Raw genomic sequence first — 20,319 nt, 5'->3', positions numbered from 1 at the left:
TCTGTTACATTAGCATCCGAAAATACCTTTCCTGTGAATACTGAAAAGCTGCACTGATAAACATTTAGATGAATCCAAAGCCTACCGTTGTGGATGTGAGGCTGGAAGCACTGCCATATAGGACCTCTAAACGCCCATCAAGATTGTATTCTATTTTGCATAGGTATGAGAAATCTTTTTGCAAACACAACATGACTGCCACTTTGCGTTTTATATGTGAAAGTACAATCTGACCTCGAACCTTCTTTCCTGTGATAAGATTGCAATGTTATCAATCAACGGTCAAACATCAGCGTCACTTGAGTGGCGTGGTGTGTGTGTCTCTTTAAGAAGTTTCTGTAATTTGATTCTCACAAGAATGAATTGCCTTCCAGATACCTTCGCCAACACTGCCAGCCATAACGGAACAGCCACTTGAAATTGCTTCTTTCGAAAAAGAAAAAAAATGCACGCTTCTGTGCTAGAGAATACATACAATATGCGGCATCGTTAGGGCATTTTCAAGAGCATCATCGTCTGACGGTTATGATGACGAAGTGCCTGGCATATTGCGTTTGTAATGCATTAACGGTATGGAGCGTGTTGGTTTTCAGAAAATAGCACTAAGTGCAGGGCGTATGATGTATTTTTAACAGAAGAAGAAAGGTGAGTTTTAAATTAAAAGTGATTTAGTTTTTTTAGTTTTTTAATTTTTTTTTTCTTATGGCTAGGGTGGCCTAGTGCCATTAATTGCTACGTCATTTAATTAAAGCTTACACTGCACACTTATAATAATAACAGGTCATGTCAACATTGCATTATGTTAAAAATAGGTCATTTTAAAAAAGGTTTTCTTTGAAGCCGATCAATCTGGTCTTTTTTTTGTAAGGTGAAATGTGCCATTTGTGTGTGTTATAAATTGACTGCATACGAAGCCATGACCATTGATTTAGAAAGATACATTTAATTTTTTTCATCACACAGGTGCTACTTAGACAATGTACTGTTGTTATTTTTATTTTATTTTATTTTATGTTATTTTATGCTAATCACCAGGGTTTTAAATCAAGCCAGATTGCATTTATTTCTTATTGGGGAATAACATGTAAACATATCGGTTGTTTACGTAAAGTTCACGGTCCCTGTAAACTTATAGTTGTAACGTTAGTGTTTTTTTTTTTTTGTTTGTTTGTTTTTTTTTTAAAACACTGTAGCCATAACTGTGTGCCATTTGAGGTCCCGCATCTGTCTTTCAGCACATGTTCAACATTGTGAACTTTTCGGATACATCCAAAATAAAATAATATTCTAAAAGTAGGTTTATATAGTAGGAGAAAAAAAATACATACTTTTTAGCGTTTGCATTTCATTGACGTAAGTGGCTTTGGTGTTGTTCATTAAACCACACAATTAGTAATCATATATATATATTATATATATATATATATTATATTATATATATATATATATATATATATATATATAACTTTCTGGTTTACCTCAAGTAACTGGGGTCCGTTGACAGTGCAGGATTATGTTCCAAGCAGACCATACATTATTGCTTAAGTTTATAAATGTGCACAATAAAGCAATGCTGATTTTAAAATGATCATTTAGAATTACGTTGGACCTGTGCTTGATGGGCTCAATCTTTTGGATGCAACTTTATAACAGTTCTGATTGCTGTGAACAGTGGGGGTGGGGGGAAGGGGGTTTATTTGGCTGCAATTCAATAGACAATGCAGTGAAAGCTACAGTATATGCAAATACCCATGGCACAAGTGTGGTTGCCATGCTGTGCAAATTGATAGGTAATGCAGCAATCTGCTGCTCCAGCTTCCCACAGTTAGACACTGAGAAGGTACAGTTAAGTTACAGTACTACTGTGTTGGGATGGTGTTGAAAGAGGGTTTCGGTAAAATTGTAACCTAACTTTCCATCAGAACAGCAGTGGTGGTTTATTAGTTAATTTCACAGAACCAGATTAACACAAGTTACCTACAGTACTTGATCAAAGATTTGTGTTGGCATCTGTGAAAACATGAAATACTTGTTGGACAAACAGGACATGAAACTGCAAATAGTGTAGACATCATATACACCTCAGATTCTTCCATTCCCTTCAGATCTGACTGGGGGGGGGTTAAGTCATGCCTGTCTATCTTAATGAGTGGAAAAGCCGCCTTGAGATGTTTTATACTTGCTGATCATCATCTGTTCACGAGATTAGACATCCTGTTTTTCTCCAGGTCTCCTTGTTACTTTCTGTGCATTGTTTACCATGTCTAACCAGCTCAGGCATACACAGAGGGCCCTCATAATCCAGTAATATAGTGAAATGCAGTCTGAAACCTATATAGGACACCAGGAGTACATTTTAGTAATACTTAACATAGGTCATTCTAGATACTGTACTTTATACAAAAACTTTTCTGTCCATGTGACATTTTAAAAAATGTAGATGCATTATATTCATAGACGTGGACTATGTGGGAATATTAATATACATTTGGTGGAGAAAGATTCAGCTTATCTAAAAACAGTGCCTGATCATCAAAATAAATGTTTTGTTTAAATACACATGCACACCAACAGTATGCAGAATAAATAAATAAATAAATATTGCATTGCGTTGTCACTCACCAGAGTTGCAATCTTCATATGATGGATGATTTCGGAACTGTTTTGTGCCTGCACGTTAAGTGGGTACAGTATGAAGTGATGATGTAATCTTCATATGATGGATGATTTCGGATCTGTTTTGTGCCTGCACGTTAAGTGGGTACAGTATGAAGTGATGATGTAATCTTCATATGATGGATGATTTCGGATCTGTTTTGTGCCTGCACGTTAAGTGGGTACAGTATGAAGTGATGATGTAATGCTTTAGGACTGCTTAAGGGAAGAAAGTGAATGAGTGCATAAAAAAGGGTTGCATGCAATGAAACTTCCTGTAGAGTCAAAATATCCATTGCCAGATTTAAACAAGTTCAGGAAATGTATTCTTCTGTAACCTTGATCTCTTATCTAATATGGCTGCCCTGCCTTACCAAGGTGGATAGCTGCAGGCTTTACTTCAAACTCGATTGGATAAGGCTGTCTGTGTGGTCAAATTGAACTTCTTCTGTAATAGTTTGTAATGTTAAATGTGATTTATATTTTACTGATTTCAGACATGGTGAAGGGCTGAGTGACTTTTGAGTTGTAGATTTCAACTGAAGCAATAATGGTGATTTCACACACGTCAATGTCATTTTCTCAGCCTGTTGGTAATATCAGGTTAAAACCAATACATATAGATAAGCAATGTGCAAAGTAAGCAGTATAGAGTTAATCTACAGCATGCTTATTTTAAGTCTGTCCCCGGATCTTACAGAAACACGATTTACAGTACTTCAGGTATCATTCTGGTTGTGCAGCAGTTTGTTGACTAATTTCCGAATGCTGCTCTTTTCCCAATGCAGTTATCTTTTTAATTGTTATTGAAAGAATGGTTCTGTGTTATTTGAAAAAAAACTAACAGAGTACATTTTGTGGCTCTCTGATGCTATACAAACCCTTGTCATTCGTGTGGAAAAGCTGAAACAACATTACTCTGAACTGGCCTTGTTTTAACCATACTGTCTGTATGTCCTGTCAAACCAAAAAAGCCCAAATTCTCAAAACATTCAAAATCTTATTGAGCCTTCTGGATAGTCAAGAAGCATGAATTGTTTCTGTGTTGAAAGATAATTATACAGTATGGTCATGACAGCCACATCTTTACGTGTTCTGATCAAAAATACCCAGCCTGGACATTCTTTTTTGTTGTCAATTGTACTTCATGCTGGACCTGTAAGTGAAGTGTTGTGTATAATGGAACAATGGCATAATTTTTAGGGATAGGTAAACATATGACTAATGATTTTATGAAATGGATTTTGAATGCATTTTAACATTTAACATTTAGCATTTTGCATGTAAAGACTGTATGGCCTGGTAAGGGTCTTGCAAGATTTACAACTCAAAGGTCTTGTTTCCTTTCTTTTTTAGGGTTGAACTGCTATGGAGTTCTTCAACCAGCTGATTCTTGCCGTCTCAGTGGCCAGTTTCATCACGTTTCAAGTGCTATTTCACTATCTAAGCTCCTGGGTGTCTACCTATGTCAGCCCTGGTTTTAAAAAACTAAGTGAAAAGCAGAAGATAGAATGGAACTCCAGGTATAGAAAAAAATGCTTCCTGGTTTTGCAGCAATATTGCATCTTGCACAGAAATAGTTACTACTAATATTGTACACCTTATGGGGCCAAATATGCTACTAAAAAAAAAAAAAAACTGAGTTATTCACCAACTTTTATAGAGTTCTGTTTTTGGTTTTACTTTGTAAATAGCATATGTGTTAGCTTTCCTCATGATTAGAGAAGTCAGTTTGCAGGGTGTTCATTAATACACTTGCCCTGCACCTAGTCCTGTTTTTCAGAATATCACTGGTTGAAGTTTTGAAATGACCAGGTGCCAGGAGCTTGAAAAATGAGGCCCCTGGTAAATCTGTGATCGCACTCATCGCAACATGAATAAGTCACACCTGAGTCTGAAGGATTACTAATGCAGTTGTAGGGCAGGAACGCTTTATTTTACTTCTGGCTCTGATCATTTAAATATGATAGTTCTGAAACCCTGGACTTGGAGAGCTAGTGTGAGTTTTTAGTCATATTAATGTGTCTCTGTTAACTCTTTCCAAGCCAGCAAAGCTGAATTAGCAATCTGGAAGCCTTATGAATGAACCCTAAAATAGGGTAGTATGTAGTATCATGCTCTGTGGGGACAAAATCAGTTCTGTATTTGCTGTCTGGTAAGCACAGACGACCACTTAGTTCAGCTTCTCTTGTAATACACAGTAAACCCAGTCAAATAGATCTGTGCACCAGCTGTCCTGTAGGTGTTTATTTATTTGACACTTCACCACTTGGTATTCAAATCTTTGCAATTGCATTGTTGCATGCCTGCCCCCTCCCCTCCCCCCAACTTTTTTCAGCTTGGTATGGTAACCTTTTCACTTCCTTGTTTGTTTAGTTCTTGCGCTTTTTGCTGCATTACAGCCCTCCATTAGTTATTTTCTTTAAGTTTCCAGGGCATTTTGTTAATGGCACACGTGCAATATCACAAAGTGTATTTTTATTTATGGCTGTTCTTGTTCTATGTTTCTTAAATGCAACTGTTCATTTTAAGCTACCTTTTTTTTTTTTTTTACACAACAGTACTCACACGTTTGGTCACCATCACAACTCTTTTCATCTTTGCCATGCATTCTGTATGATAAATAACCCTGTTTTGATTGATGGCACCAGTGTAGTCAGAGCTGGAAAAGCACAGCATGTTTGTGTGTGGACTTGAAGGGGAGTAAAGCTGTACAATCAAGTTGCAGTCAGAGTTGTTGCTTATAGTGGAACATCAATGTTTGGTTTCACAGAACCTGATTAGATCTTGGACTACCTAACGTTATCTCAGATATGGTAGTCCGTTAGTGCTAATCAGGGTCTGTGAAATCAGCTGAAAGTGTTGATTAAACAGTGTGTGATAAGCTGCATTTTATGTAGTGGCAAATACTAGTCCTGTTTGCCTCCCCTGTTATTAGGACAGTGTCAACTTTCCATGCCTTGGTGGTTGGAATATTTTGTTTGTATATACTACGCTTCGATGATGCTGTCAATGAAGACCCTGTCTGGTAAGTTTTGTTATAATTTTGTAATAGGAAACTTGCAGAACACCACAGTTTTCACTTCTACTACCTAGCTGTGTGTAGTAAATACATAGACCATTTTTCAATAACTAATCTGGCGTTTGGTTTGGTTTTTATTTCAAAACAAAGCACTGTAATACAGTATTTGGCAATTTAGAAAACAGCATTCCAAAAACAGTTGTTACTGTGCTTTCTTAGTCTGTGACAAAGTAATTAACGGTACTGTAATTGTATGATTACCTTGCTTTCTTGTTTTCTTTTATTTAATGTGGTTAAACTGGCCATTTTGATTTACGTGAAAAGTAAAACTGAATTCCAAAATGCACTGTTTTTTTAAAACATATTTTATCTGCACCTGAATCCACTCTGTCCTGCTGAGAGCTCAATTTACTGTTTTAGACCCATAATAAAATGTGCATTGATCAGTTTCCCTCTGTACCGTTCAGTTGTAAATCACACCTGCCAGAGGTCTTTCAGTTAATAGAGAGTGTTGTACCTCGCAGGGTCCGTGGTCTGTGATAGATTGTACTGTATTTACTTTGTAACTGACTGACTTAATGCCTTTTATATTTAAGTCTTTATTTGTGGGTTTTTTTGTTATTTTTTGTGTGTCCTATCACATTTATTTATTTATGTATTTTATAGTTAATAGTCGGCAATTTGAAATAGCCAATTCTGTTATTTTAGGCTCAGCTCACCACTACCACCCCTGTGCTGACTCAGGAGCGGCAAAGACGAATACACGCTGTCCTCCGAAACGTGTCCCGTCAGCCGACTTCTTCTTTTCACTTTGCAGGCCCGCCATGCAGCCACCTCAGAGCTACAGTGTCGGAAGACAACGCAGCTCTGGGCAGCTTACAGGCAAGCCCACAGGGGTCGCTGGTGCGCGGTGAGCCGAGAACACCCTGGCCGACCTATGCCCTCCCTACCCGAGCTCGGCCAGTTGTGCGCCGCCCCTTGGGAACTCTCATCCACTGTCGGCAATGGGATAGCTTGGACTCGAACCAGCGACCTCCATGCTATAGGACGCATCCTACACTCCACGCAGAGCGCCTTTTACCTGATGTGTTACACGGGAGCCCCCTTGTGTCCTATCACTTAAATCAATATTGTGACATCATTTCCATGTGATACACATCATGCACTGTATTAGGACATTTCTAATGGTCGTTTCCTACAGATATCGTGCGGTATACATTAAAAAAATATATCTTTGATATGCAATTTTCTCTTTTGTGATTTACAGGGGCGATCCTGCACTGGTGAAACTAAATGTTGCAGTAACCACTGGCTACCTCATTTCAGGTTAGTCAGTTTTGTGTTCCACATAATCTTTTTTTTTTATTTGCTTCAAACAGACCATATTTGTGTCCTAGTGTATTGTCACTAAGCTAGAGTGTAACCAATCTAACCAGAGAAGTTTCCATTTAAATATGTATAGTTATTGAACCCTTTTTAATAGCTGTTTTTAAAGAGAAAACATTTTGCTGTATTAGATACATCTCTCCTGTATATATGTTCTGAGGAAGTCTGTTCAAATAACGAAGAAAATCATGAATACATTATTTGTGAAGGAAGATATAATGGTAAATCACATAACCTGTTAAGGCTGTTTTAATGGTGTTCAGTGGTAGCATAATCTCTTGGTAATCAATATAAATGGGTTCCTGAAATTATAACACTGTATTCCATATTCTGGTTTATTGTGGATAAGGTCATTATTGACACAGAAATTATAAGTATATTGTATTGTTATCCTTTTTTCAGTTCAAGATTATGTGGGATATGCTGGTGTTGATTCCAATTCCTTTTTTTTTTTATTTTTCTTCACAGACCTGCTGCTCATTTTTTACCATTGGAAGGCAATCGGGGACAAGTTTTTTGTAGTGCATCACCTGGCAGCACTGTATGCTTACTACTATGTACTGGTGAGTGCCCTATTGTCCAATAGCAGAACGTGCAGACAGGATGGGAAAAAGACGACCAAGAGTAAACAGCACTTGCAGAGGATTCATACAATCCCTTCACCTTTTTGAACTAGAAAGCCTTCAATTACACCACTTACTGGAGGATTTGCTTCAATTCGATTCAAATTAGAAGATTGTTGGAATCAATGTAAGGGAGCTACTAACCTAATGATATAACCCTAATGATATTTGCCACATTAAATCAACACTTGCAAAAAGTCAGGATGATTAGGAATTATGACGTAAAACAGGGAAGGTTAACTGTTTAATTGAATATAGGAAGCCTCCAGGCTTGCCAGGACTTAAGCTTATGGTATTTCTCCCAGATTCTTAAAACAATTATATAGAGATTGTTTTAAGAATTACCTCTTGTAAGAAAAAAAAGAAAAAAAAAAAAAAATATATATATATATATATATATATATATATATATATATATATATATATATATATATATATATATATATATAGATATATTTTTAAGATACAGTTTCATTTCGGTGATATCTATACTACGTTTTTGGGGTAACCATTATCATAAATTAATTTGTGTAAATTTCTTAGTTGAAAGATAAAGACTTTTATTTTCATCAGTTTCATATCTTATTTTTCAGGTGGTGTTGTAACAATTTTGACCCTTCCAAGTGATATAAAAGAATAAATAAATACATACTAGAGTGCTGTAAGTTGGTGGATGTCAGTCAGTAAAGCTATTGAAGTTGATTGAATTCTGCTGTTCACTCTTGGTTCTGTACCCACTGGGTTCGACAAGTTCTGTAAAAATAATGGTATTTTTTGCATGGAATGCTGAATGATAACAGTAATACCAATAGTTAATATGTGGGAAGGAAATGGCCCTTCTTGCTTCCCTTACACTGAACCTTCTGTAACAGCCTGTGCATGTTTTACTTGTATGAGGGTTTTCAGTGTTGCTGTGGAAGGTTTAACTGCATGCAATAGTCATGTTTTGTGCCAGAGCTGAATATTAACTCCATCTAATGTATAGCATTGTTTTCTTTGTGCAAAATTACATGTTATATAAATTAATGAATGTATATATAAAAAAGCCTTTTACTTAATGTGGTTAAGGGAAAAATATATGTATATGCTGCAGGCATTATTTATTATGTGGCCAGATAATAATGCCTATAACAGTATTTTTCTTATATATATTAATATCTTAAACACTTTGTAAATGGTTGAGGTAACATTACGTTTTCAAATTGTCTAGTTTGGTTGATACTTTTTTCAGTATAGTGTCAGATTGTCGCTTGGTTCCTGTGCTATATACAAGTGACAAGGACATAAGTGAGCATTCAACCCTGTCCAAAAGTTGCATGAAGATATGACAAATTTTACCCACTGGATTAAAAAAAATAAATAAAAAGTGTAGCTACATATGCGTAGATTGAATCCGGGTATATAATTATCTTAAGTAAATTTAAAAACACAGTGGTTCTGGATTTTTGACAGCAAGGAGCATGTTCAGCTCCATGGCACAATATGTATGCTTTGACTAATAACTTGCTTTAAAATACTGTCTTTATAACACCAGCAGTGTGCAATGAACACTGGAGGGAAAAAAAATACTGCCATTATTTTCCTGCTTAACTTTGTTAACAAAGTAAAAGCTGCATATTTCTCTTCTTTTCCCATTGTACTGTACTTCACTATGCATTACATGATGCCTTTCATTGGGATACTGAGGGCATACTGTACGGAAGAGAAAATGTGAAAGTCTAACCTAGAGAGGAGACCATACTGTCACTGGACTCTGTCATTGCTGCAGAATGTAACCATTATTTTGCTTGTGCATTTAAAAAGGTGGCTAAGATGTATATGGGGTGACAGAAATACTAATAGAGAAATGACTGTCCTAGCAACAATAATAATCTACTTGTAATAAACTTTGGGTTTTGTTAAATGTTCAATATCTGTTGAAAACTGCATTACCTTTCCTTAAGCACGAAACAACACCCAAATATGTTCTGTAAGGGCTAAGTCAAACTGATCCTGTTGTTAAAGTCAACATGATTGATATGATTGTAATTGAAATTATTTTCAATTACTTAATGCATTATTTCAAATAATGATTGAATTACTCTTAAAAATGGTATAGCTGAAAAACTTAAGTAACCTTGGCAAAACAGGGTATGATGTGTGTCTGTACTTCCGAAATTTTCTTTATAAGCAAGTCAGTTGGAGCCTCACTAATGGCAGCTGCTGTAGGATGCCGGGCTGGACAATTGGCTGCTTTTTCTGTTTTTCAGATCGGTCAACTGGCTTAGCTGTGTGGGGTACTGCTTGTTCTCAGTCGCTTTAGCAAGGGGGTAAATTACTCCAGCAATCCCAGAGGAAACCCATAATTATAGTCTAACAAAATAATGACAGTTCTTAAATATATATTAGAAGGCATGTAATTGAAGTGATAAGACCTTATTTATCCTGCATACATACATAATTGTATTTGTTGGAAACCTGCTTTGCTGTTTTATCAAACTCAAATGAAGCCATATATAAGGCCTTTAAGAGCCTTTGGTGAAACAACAGTACCCTAAAGCACAGTGCTATGAGGGGTAGAGCTGTATTGGCTTCAGTCAGTGGCTTCGCTGAAATGCTTGTTTGAGGACTCAAAATCAAGTGCTTGAGTCTCAGATAATGATTATTTTTCATCAGCACACACACATAAAAAGAAAGGAGCTAAATAAATAAGGAAAACATAAACCCCTCCCACCTTATTGATGAGTAAACTTACTGATCAACAACTAAAAATGGTAAACTTTTTTTTATTATTTTGGTGAATGGAACATCCCCTCAAAACTGTAACCTGACTGTCAATAAAATAAGTACAGCTATGACCAAAAGTTTTGTATCACCTAGGATTTTAGGATTACAAAAGAAACTATAAAATGATATTGCAATAGTCTACTTGAAGCCATAAAAGTAGTACAGATTTAATAAAAATTTCGAAATGTCACATTTTTCAATTTTGTGTCAGTTTTTCATTAAGTCTATGGAAAACTAATAAACAGCATGAAAAGAACTGAGACCACTGCAAAATTATCAGCTGTATATATATATATAATATGTATTTATTTATTTATTTGTATATAAATGTATTGTTTTTGCAGGGTTTTTCGAACCCAGTAACTCCAGTGTTCCCAGTGGTGGTTGCACCAGTTTTATGTAATTTAACTATAAAATAATACTAAAAATAAATAGTTTTACATTTTTCTGGCCTAAATGTATACAGTGTCTTCATTATTGTATAGAAGGTTTAAACATGAGTTACATGTGACTAGCAGACTCCTGATCAAGTTATCACGTAGAAAAATCTTGGGAACTGTTTCCCTATTCTCAAATCTGGTGTAGTTCCCAAAGGACAGCTACGGGGTGTCCCAGCGGATCTTGTTCATTTGATAAGCCATGTATAAGCCGGTCGTAGATGCATGTACAACTGTATTTCTTCTCCTTGTTGTTGTTGTTGTTGTTGTTGCACTTCCTTTTCAATTAGCTCTTTCTGTCCTCACCTAACATGTCTGATCAATTAACCGAGTCCCACTTCTACTACCAGCAAACATCACATGCAAAAACTACCAAAGCTAAAAAGGAAAGCCAAAGATTTGATTGACCTGGTTAGCTTCTATTCCTGTCTTGTCTGCAGTTATTGCTGTTGCTGTGCACTGAGCAGTCATATTGCCCAGTAACAGTATGGACTCACCAGTATCTACGGGTACTAGCATGCAATACTGGGGAGTTCATATTTTCCGTAATTAAACTCAGAATTTTTTTTTTAAGCATCTCCGCCTCGGTAAGTATGCATTTTATATTTAACTTTCCATGGCCACAGCAGTCGGGTAAGTCTAAGTTTTAATACTGAATGCACTTGAATATCACAGTATAATCGTATTCAGGATACAAATATCCAGTGGTAGTCAGGTGTATTTTGTAATTCATTTTCTTCTGTGTGATCTAATATTTGCCTAATCTTGCTATTTTAATCCCAGCACATGGTATACTTCATTGGTATATCACCCCCCCCCCCCCCCCCCCCCCCATACATACTACGCTTGGCAGATTCTGCTCTCTATGCAACATGCCAATGCAAATGTACTGCTTATAAAATGGCTTGGCTAAATTAAGTGCACTGATTGGCTAAATAAGATCACATGACTGTGCAGTAAGAATTGTCTTGCTGCACAGCTAGAGGTGAATCACATCTGAAGAGAAGTGCATCAGTGAAAAAAAAAAACTTCTTGCCGCCATACTGTCAGTTAAGGACTTGAGGGCCTTTAGATATTTGGCATTTTTTATACAGACACTAACACAAATTTAGTACACAATTTTTTTAATTTAAAATCTCAACAAATTATGATCAATTCGGCCATGGCAGTAGTACCTATAAAGCCTGGATAAAGTACAGAACTTGAATTACCAAAGTGTGTAAATAAGCAGTTATATTTGTATAGTTTTCAAACTGTAGTATAAAAAATGTCCTTAAATATCTATTAAAAAAAAAAAAAAAAAACACCACTAATTTTCTGTATTTGGACCACTTTTGATATTTAAAACATGTGCTACATAACACTTATAACCAATTCTGTTTTTACAGCATGAGCTTTGAAACTACAGGACAAGGGTGGACTTCACCTTGTCTGATCCTACCAAACGCAAGTCTGAGAGATGGGGCTCTCAGTAGCATTGCTGTTACCTCATCTGTTCTCATCTTGTTCTTTTAGGGCCAAGGGTTGTTGCCATATTTTGCTAACTTCCGTCTGCTTGCAGAGTTTTCCACTCCATGTGTTAATCAGCGGTAGGTACCCAAAGAGGAAACTTTTCTAGAATTCCAAGTGCAATATAAACATGGAGCATGCTGGTGTGCCTTTAGGAATACTGCTTTAGGAAATGTCTTTAAACAGCTTTTTCTTTTTACAAAACTGTATTTCTTGTTTATGGTGAAATTTGAATTATTATGCAGTATTGTGAGACGGTGGCACTGGCTACAGTCTGACACACTGGCGGCAGGCACCCAGAGAGCTCGCTCTCAAAGTTTCAGTCCTGAGCATGCTCTGCCATTGACTCCTAGGCCTTTCTCAAGTGAGATTGTGGTATTGTTTTGGGGTGTCGGTGAATGTTCCCAGGAAGCTACATTTAAGACCCCTAAAAAAAAAAAAAAAAATGTCACCTGTGATCTGGATTGTAAGATGACAGGCCAGAAAATTGGCTTGCTGTGTCCCCAAGCATTTCTCACATTTAATAAACACTCACTCAGTTTTTGGGTCCTGGTAGTGATATCAAAAAGCGCCTTTGTTATCATGCTACTCGTTTTTTTCTCACACATGCACACACACACACACCTACCTTGAAACTTGCACTAGCCCTGCATTAAGTCATGGGTTTCAGAACTGGTCATGTTGGTACTTATTTCAAGTATTAAAAAAGCATTTTAAATACTACATGCCCTGTAGATTTACAGACAATTATATATATAAAAAAGTTATTTTCTATTGGTGTATGTAAACAATTGATTTTTTTTCTTCTATTAAAAATCCCTTAGGAATTTGCAAATACTCAAATATATTTTTCAAAAGTAAATGTAAATTAGAACTGTAATATGTTGAGCAAGTCGCTTTATAAGATTTAATGTCATATTTTACTTCAATGAAATTGAATGTGTATATACAATGAGGCTTATTTTAGTAATTGACTTCAAAGGTAATGTATTGTTTTTAATGTTATCACTTGAGTAGAAGCATAGCAGAGTGTAATAAAGCACACTGAAAGTATGGTAAAGCATATACATAGCATAACCACAAGAGAGCACAGGAAAATTGCAAATTTACTGTGGTAAACTTTTATAAGGACAATAGTGGTGCAAAAAAAAAAATGAATTGGTTGTGGAGTAATATATACCTTATACTGTTATTCCCCCCCTTTTTCAGTTGAACTGGTGCATGTTTATATTCTAAGTATTGCCACTATGTTTTTCAGCTGGTTCTTTGAAGTGTTAGGTTACCCCAAATCTTCCAAGCCCAACATAGCCAATGGAGTCTTGATGGCAGTAATATTCTTCCTGGTGAGGATTGCTGTCATGCCCATATACTATGAACGCATGTTCTCCATCTATGGAACAGAAGCCTTTTACAGGCTGCCGTTTGGGGGTCGCAGTGCTTGGATGTGCTCAAGCATCTGTTTGGATGTTATGAACGTGATGTGGATGCACAGAATTGCCCGAGGATGCTACAGAGTTCTACGTTATAGGAAGAAAACTGAAGTAGATGCACAGGAGAACGGCAAAATTGACTGACCTGGGCACTTTAATTACCATTTTAAATAGTTGTCTATTAATATACTCATGCAACTGTTAATATAACAGGATCAATCAACTTTGTACGCTGTTTTTATTTATTTTATTTTTTTTGCAAGTTTTTGCTTCAAAAGACTTCACCTTGATGATGCATAAACTTCTAAACATTAACCGTTATTTTTAGTTGATATGTGAGAACTGACAGCTGACTTGTAGCTAACAGGTAGCAATACTTATTTTGTGTATGGCAGAACTGCAGGTCACACACATTTTAGTAATCTTAATAATTACATAAAAACTGTAGATCTGTTTTTACTTTTGTTTCTTTTATCAAAAAAGGGAATAGAAGTGCACTTATGCCTGACATACAGCTGCTTGATGTATCACTAGGTTTGTTAGACATTTATGGAAAGGCTACACGAGAAATATTTGTCCTAGTGGCACCTGCTTGCATTTGCCAGCCACATATTGTATTGGTATAAATTAACTGAAGTTGAAGATGTTAGCTGTTAGCGTTTTACCAATTCTAGGTTCACAAAATGTAATGTTTTGTTGTGATGTACAATGTGAAGGTGCATGCTGCAGTGTTTACTCAGTGCTTGCCTAATAATGCTGATGGTTAACTGGAGTTCTGTCACATAAAGATATTTAAAAAAATCATTTTTAGATATCCAGAAAAGAAGGAGTAAATGAAATAGGGTGGGGATCCAGGTAAAGCTGCTGCTTTTAAAGAAAGCACAACAACTGTTTCCTGTTAGCAAAGACAAATGCACACTTAGGACTTTGCACACAAAATGGTGGGGTCTTTTCTTTCAGATACCTCGTTTATAATAACTTTACAACTTCCAAATAATGCTGAGCCAGCATGTCTGCATTTAAATACAAGTATATTTAATCTATATATGGAAAACTATGGTATGAATTAAAAATACTGTTCATGATGTAGTAAGATATTAAAATGAGGCATGAGCTCAAAATCACACACTGTAAGCCAAGTGATGCTTGCACTCAAGTCAAGTGGGTTTTTTTTTTTTTTTTTTTTTTTTTGGAAGCTGTTTATTCATAACTGTTTATCCCTAAATGTATAAGACTATAATTACTTTTTAATGTTTCTATGGGCACAGAGGAAACGTGGCAAAAACAGGAAGTGGAACAAATGGGAAATTTAATTTCAGTGAAAGTTTGATTATATTTTCTACTTGTTATTTATTTGTAACCTGGTGAATATTCCCTTTTAACATAAATGTGCATGCTTTGTAAAGATCTGAATTCCACAATCACAGCACATCTTTTTTTGGGATGGGATAAAAACAAAAGTGTAGCTCAGTGTTAGTAGAAATTGACAGACAATGCATTACTGCATTAATGTGTGTTAATACAGTGTGCTATATGTTGGGTTACTTATGATAACTTGTTTTTAAGCTCACTGTTATTGCTATATTTACTTTAAGAGAAAAGGGGACTTCTAGCAAATATCTGGCTGCTTACTTTATAACTCACTGTATGCATTGCACAGGAATAGTCTACAAACTGTAATGTGTATTGTAAAACCACTTACACAATATTATTTATATTTCTGATCAAAGCTATTTCAGAAACAAAGTGAAATGGGGGATTTTTTGTTTTTATATATGTATATAGTTATAGTCATGCGGTTCATTACATATTTACAGTAATAGAATATGCGGAAACCACCTGTACCAGTTTAGTTGAAAGTTTGAAACCAAATCCCTTAACTGTATCATTAGTTGATCGATTCTCCTTAACCTTAAATACACCTTTATTTTTCATGCACGTTTTAGGGGGGATTACCTCCTAATTTAATCCCTTAATTGTGGGTTTCGGGTTAAAGAAGTGGTTATTACATGAGTTGAATCTCTTAGTTGTATCATTTATGTGGTCTCGAGATTTTTTTTAATAGCCTTTTACTCGGAAATGAATGTGCCTACTGATAAAAGAAAGCAGTTTGCAGCAGAAAATACATAAAACCTAGAAACGCAATACCCCCAATTGACAGCCATACCACAGACATTTTACCTTTTAAAAATGTGCCAGAAGCGAAACAACAATGACACCGACAGTCTATGATCGCCACTAGATTAAAAATCATATTCTCTGAGCCCCGTCCCCAGCCTGACAATGAGGAAAAAAGACAACACTGCGCCATTAAGCATAGGAAATGACGTTTCATGAAAGCGCTGTATACACTTCCCAGGACTGCATGAAAGCGATGCATTGTGGGGGGAGTTAAAGGGTGTTTCGTGTGACATTGAAGAGAAGTGGTAAGGAACTGTACGTTTCTTTTATGTTAGAATCTGCATTAATACAGATAAAACGGTTTTTAAAAATAACAGTACAGTTTTATAAAAATACAATACGATTTGTAAAGGATTAGAAAAACAAACAAACAAAAAAAAAACACGATGTAATGTTCAGTCATGTTTGTTTAAATCAATGCACGTGGGTTTACGATGGAAGATTGTTATACAACACAGCCAAGTTTGTCTTCATGCTCGGTAAAACATTCGGTTTCGTTGTTCACCGATGTTATAAATAGCATTTCAAACGACAATTAGCTGTTTATTTTACATTGTGTGGTAATTAAATGACTGGTACTATAGTTACCATGGAACATGACATTAGAAGAGGTTAGCTGGCTATTTAAATTCATGATTGTTAAACTTTTTTTTACAGTGAAATTGAAAAGCACAGGTTACCCTGTAAGTTACGTTTCATATTTACATCATGTTATCTTTACCAGGTCTTTATATTTGGTCTGCGAGGCGGGACGAGGCAATACAGGCTACTTCTGGAAGGATGGGTGCCACAGCTTCAAGTTCTACAGTTCAGCCATCAACTGCAGCACAGCATGCCACAACCCCGCCACCTGGGTGCCCAATGCATCAAGACAGTCAACCAGGTACGAACATATTGCACCGTGGCTTAGACAAACACAATTGTATTTATAAAGGAGCAGGACTACGTTTAAAAGGTAGAAACATCTGCCAAAAAAAAAAAGTCTGTAACCGGCAGATGCAGCTTTGATATCTTACAGATACCATTTGTAAACAAATGAGTCAGTTCTGTGCGCGAAAGTCCATTTATGTTTAATTTTACTTTTACCTGAGACCTGAGTGAGTTTACGTTTCTGTGCTTTTTTTTTTTTTTTTTTTTTTTTTTTAAATAAAATAACAATGGCCCTGCTTGATAATCCAATACATAAATGACACTTTTAAATTTGCATTCTTTTGAAATATGTATTGGATTATACAAAAATTTAACGCAACCGCTTCTGTTTTCATGAACTAGATGTTTTTGTATAAAATAGCTCCCCCTTGTGGTGTGCTTGGTCCTGTAATTAAACTGGTCAACTTTGCATACACAGAGCTTTTCATTGCCTTTATCCTGCCTGTGTTAGAAAGAACAATCAGTATGTGTCTTCAGGTGTGTTCTCAATTTTATGCCCCACCGAGTGTTTTGATGGGCTGACACACGTTAATTTCAGGTTATGTTTTCCAGTGCTTATAGTGGCATTATTGTTCGTCAGATCTTTGCCCTGCATTATTGAAAAATAGTATATCTTATTTAGTAAAAAACAAAAAAAAAACAAAAAAAAACGTTTATTTATATATTGTAGTCAAGTCTGTATTCCAGTCCTTGAAACAAACTAAAATCAATTTTCATTAAGCTAGCGGTAGTAATGGGGGAACAGTTTACCTAACGGACGTTGTCTGATATCCCACAGGAAAAATGCATGAATAATAATAAAAAAATAAATAAATAGATTATTCTATTTCCTATTGTCAAATTGATCGGAGAATCTGATTGGACGCAAAGACAACCGGGCTAACCAGTGATTGGATAGTGTTTTGTTGGGTGGGTTTTTATTGTGCACAGTTTCCTAGTAACTGTAATATTACTTGTGTAATAGAAAAAAAAAAAGACTCCAGGTCACGGAGCCTGAGTGTTTGAGTCGCACAAGGTTGAGTTTGAGTCCTACAAGTTAATATATATGTTTGTTTGTTTTATTAATTTTTTTCAGCTTCCCCACCACCAGGATGCCCAATGCACCAAACTGCTGGGTCAACCCCAGCAGAGCAGAATGGGGGTCCCCCAGTCCCAGCACACCAGGAGAGAGCCTATGAGTTTGTGGAATGCCCAATGAAGGCAGCGGCTGGAGGAGACAAAATGCCTCATGACATCGACCCAGCAAACATGGTACGAGCTGTTATTCAGAAACTGTGCCCTTAATCCATCACTGTGCCTATGTTAGTAGCGTTCATTTATTTTGATAATGTGGATCTGCTAACGTTGCACTTTCTATAAAGCTTCAGTGCTTCTAAATGAGAAATGCCAGCTTGCTCTATTTTGGGTACAGTAGAAATTGAGGAAAGGAAATCTGCTGAATTTCAAATAAGGAAGAGATTATGATTGCTTGTTTTAAACAGCTAGATCTCTAATTGTGGTGAAACTTGATTTGGACATTTCTTATCATAAGCTCTTGGGTCCCCTCTAGGTCAAGGAGACCTACTTTTTCATCTAGGACATTCAGGCTTTTGTCCCAGTTACAGTACTGAAACGGCCCTCGTCAAAGTTGTAAGTTATGCTGTGTTATCCTCTGATTCAGGCCTTGCTTCTGCCCTAATCCTTCTAGGTCTAAGTGCAGCTTTTGATGTAATTGACCATCTAATTTTAATTGACCGCCTCAAAAACCCAGTAGAACTATCAGGCTGTCCTATCCTAGTTTAAATCCTACTTATCTAATTGGCTACAATATGTCCAGACTGAGGAGTCCTCCTCCTTATCTGTAGTTACGTGTGGCGTTCTGCTGGGCTGTGTCCTTGCTTCTGTTCTGTTTTGCTTGTATATGCTTCCCCTGGGCGATGTTGTCTGTAGACTGTAAATTTCCATTTCTGTGCTGGTGACACAGTTGTATTTATATGTAGGGCTTCTAGTTTTCAAGTTTTATTTTTGATCACTTGATGTCCCTTTAAACATATTTTGTGCCGATTCGTTTTCTTAATCAAACACCAATTACCAAAGGAAGCTGTTTCTTTTTACCCTCATATCTTGATGGAGTTAACAAACGACGTGCATTGATCTCACCTGACTATTTGAACCTGCATTTCGTTCTGGCTCTAGTCGCTGAATTCAGCTTATTAATTTCTACTGCATTAGTAGTGCGTAGCAAATTTAAACAGTCTGGTATTCAGTTAAGGCTTAAAAACTATTAAGATTTAAAGGGGGGGGGGGGGGGGGGGTGGAAAATAAAACCCGAAAACTAGAAGCCCTATTTATGTCTAACCAGGCGATTCCACATCTCAAAATACTCTCTTGTAGATATGAGAAAAAATGGATGTCAACACATTTTTTAATGCTAAATCTTGATAGAACAGAGGTAATAGTTTTGGGTTCTAACAAGCAACGTGAGAGTATAAACTCATGTGCCTGTGGCAATCCCATTGAGCCAAAGCCAGAGACCAGAAATCTGGGTGTAATTTTTGACTGATCTTTCGTTTGAGCAATAAGAACGTAACTAAAGTGTCTTTGTTCCATCTATAAAACATCGCTAAGTTCAGACGCTGTCTTTCAAAAAAAATAAGTTTCCTTGAAGTGTGTTTGTACTATTTTTACTCTAGGCAGGGAATATGTACGTCGTCTTGTTTTTTTATGTTGTGTGACCACAAAATTCGAAAGTAGTCTGAATGTCTAAAGCAATTTTTATTTATTTATTTATTTATTTTAATTCTTATAGATGCCCCCTCCAAACCAGACACCAGCCCAGGACCAGCCTTTCCCCCTGCCTATAAAGAGAGAAGTGTCCAGTATTCCCAGGACTGGTTCAGACAAACAGTGGGTCTACCCTTCTGAACAGATGTTTTGGAATGCAATGCTGAAAAAGGGGTGAGTAAATAAATGAACACACAGGTCATGGTTCTTATTTTTTTGGTTTTAAAAAAAAAACAAACAAAAAAAAAAAAAAAAAACATATAAGCAGTTCTGAAAAGGGGGGGGTTGGCGACGGTAACTGCTTTGTTGAACTATGTAATCTATTACTTATTTGTGTCAAGTTGTATTTAAATTTTATTCACAGCATTGATATAATGGTAACACATAATATATTAATATATATATGGTGTTTTTTTTCTCTAAATTGCGTCCCGATTTCAATATTCTTCTTTAAATCTTTTCACTAGGTGGCGCTGGAAAGAGGATGATCTTGGTCCTCAAGACATGAGCAACATTATCAAGATTCATAACCAGAACAATGAACAGGCTTGGCAGGAAATATTAAAATGGGAAGCCCTTCATGCTAAGTGAGTGTTTTTCTGTAGCATCACGGGAGA

General features: G+C 36.2%; 2 protein-coding genes across 4 annotated transcripts in view; both read left to right on the top strand.

Moving 5' to 3' along the window:
• Positions 1–306: 306 nt before the first annotated feature.
• On the top strand, positions 307–14,259 carry LOC121294182 (TLC domain-containing protein 4-B-like). Its single transcript, XM_041217805.1, has 7 exons — positions 307–645; positions 4,012–4,178; positions 5,594–5,683; positions 6,945–7,003; positions 7,532–7,626; positions 12,405–12,478; positions 13,657–14,259. The coding sequence occupies exons 2-7, from the start codon at positions 4,024–4,026 to the stop codon at positions 13,970–13,972; spliced, it is 789 nt and encodes a 262-aa protein (XP_041073739.1). The 5' UTR covers positions 307–645; positions 4,012–4,023; the 3' UTR covers positions 13,973–14,259.
• Positions 14,260–16,199: 1,940 nt separating this feature from the next.
• LOC121330471 (holocytochrome c-type synthase-like) overlaps positions 16,200–20,319 on the top strand; it is a 5,987-nt gene continuing 1,867 nt past the window's right edge. The window contains exons 1-5 of one of the 3 annotated variants that reach the window (XM_041277011.1): positions 16,200–16,254; positions 16,734–16,892; positions 18,015–18,190; positions 19,728–19,876; positions 20,170–20,289. In XM_041277011.1, the coding sequence (XP_041132945.1) occupies positions 16,790–16,892; positions 18,015–18,190; positions 19,728–19,876; positions 20,170–20,289 (548 nt within the window). In that variant the 5' untranslated portion in view covers positions 16,200–16,254; positions 16,734–16,789. Of the gene's footprint in view, positions 16,265–16,466; positions 16,489–16,733; positions 16,893–18,014; positions 18,191–19,727; positions 19,877–20,169; positions 20,290–20,319 lie in introns of those variants that run through there. The other 2 variants (XM_041277012.1, XM_041277010.1) reach the window with 2 other exon arrangements.

The sequence above is a fragment of the Polyodon spathula genome, chromosome 18 (genome assembly GCF_017654505.1).
Source record: "Polyodon spathula isolate WHYD16114869_AA chromosome 18, ASM1765450v1, whole genome shotgun sequence".
NCBI classification, from domain to species: Eukaryota; Metazoa; Chordata; class Actinopteri; order Acipenseriformes; family Polyodontidae; genus Polyodon; species Polyodon spathula.
This window is presented reverse-complemented; position numbering and strand designations above follow the sequence as displayed.

Excerpts from the sequence above, each read along its gene's own strand:
- LOC121294182 (XM_041217805.1), top strand. The coding sequence starts at position 4,024 with ATGGAGTTCTTCAACCAGCTGATTCTTGCCGTCTCAGTGGCCAGTTTC. Across the intron at positions 5,684-6,944 it reads GTCAATGAAGACCCTGTCTG|GGGCGATCCTGCACTGGTGA; the intron begins GTAAGTTTTGTT and ends TGTGATTTACAG. Across the intron at positions 7,004-7,531 it reads CACTGGCTACCTCATTTCAG|ACCTGCTGCTCATTTTTTAC; the intron begins GTTAGTCAGTTT and ends TTTTCTTCACAG.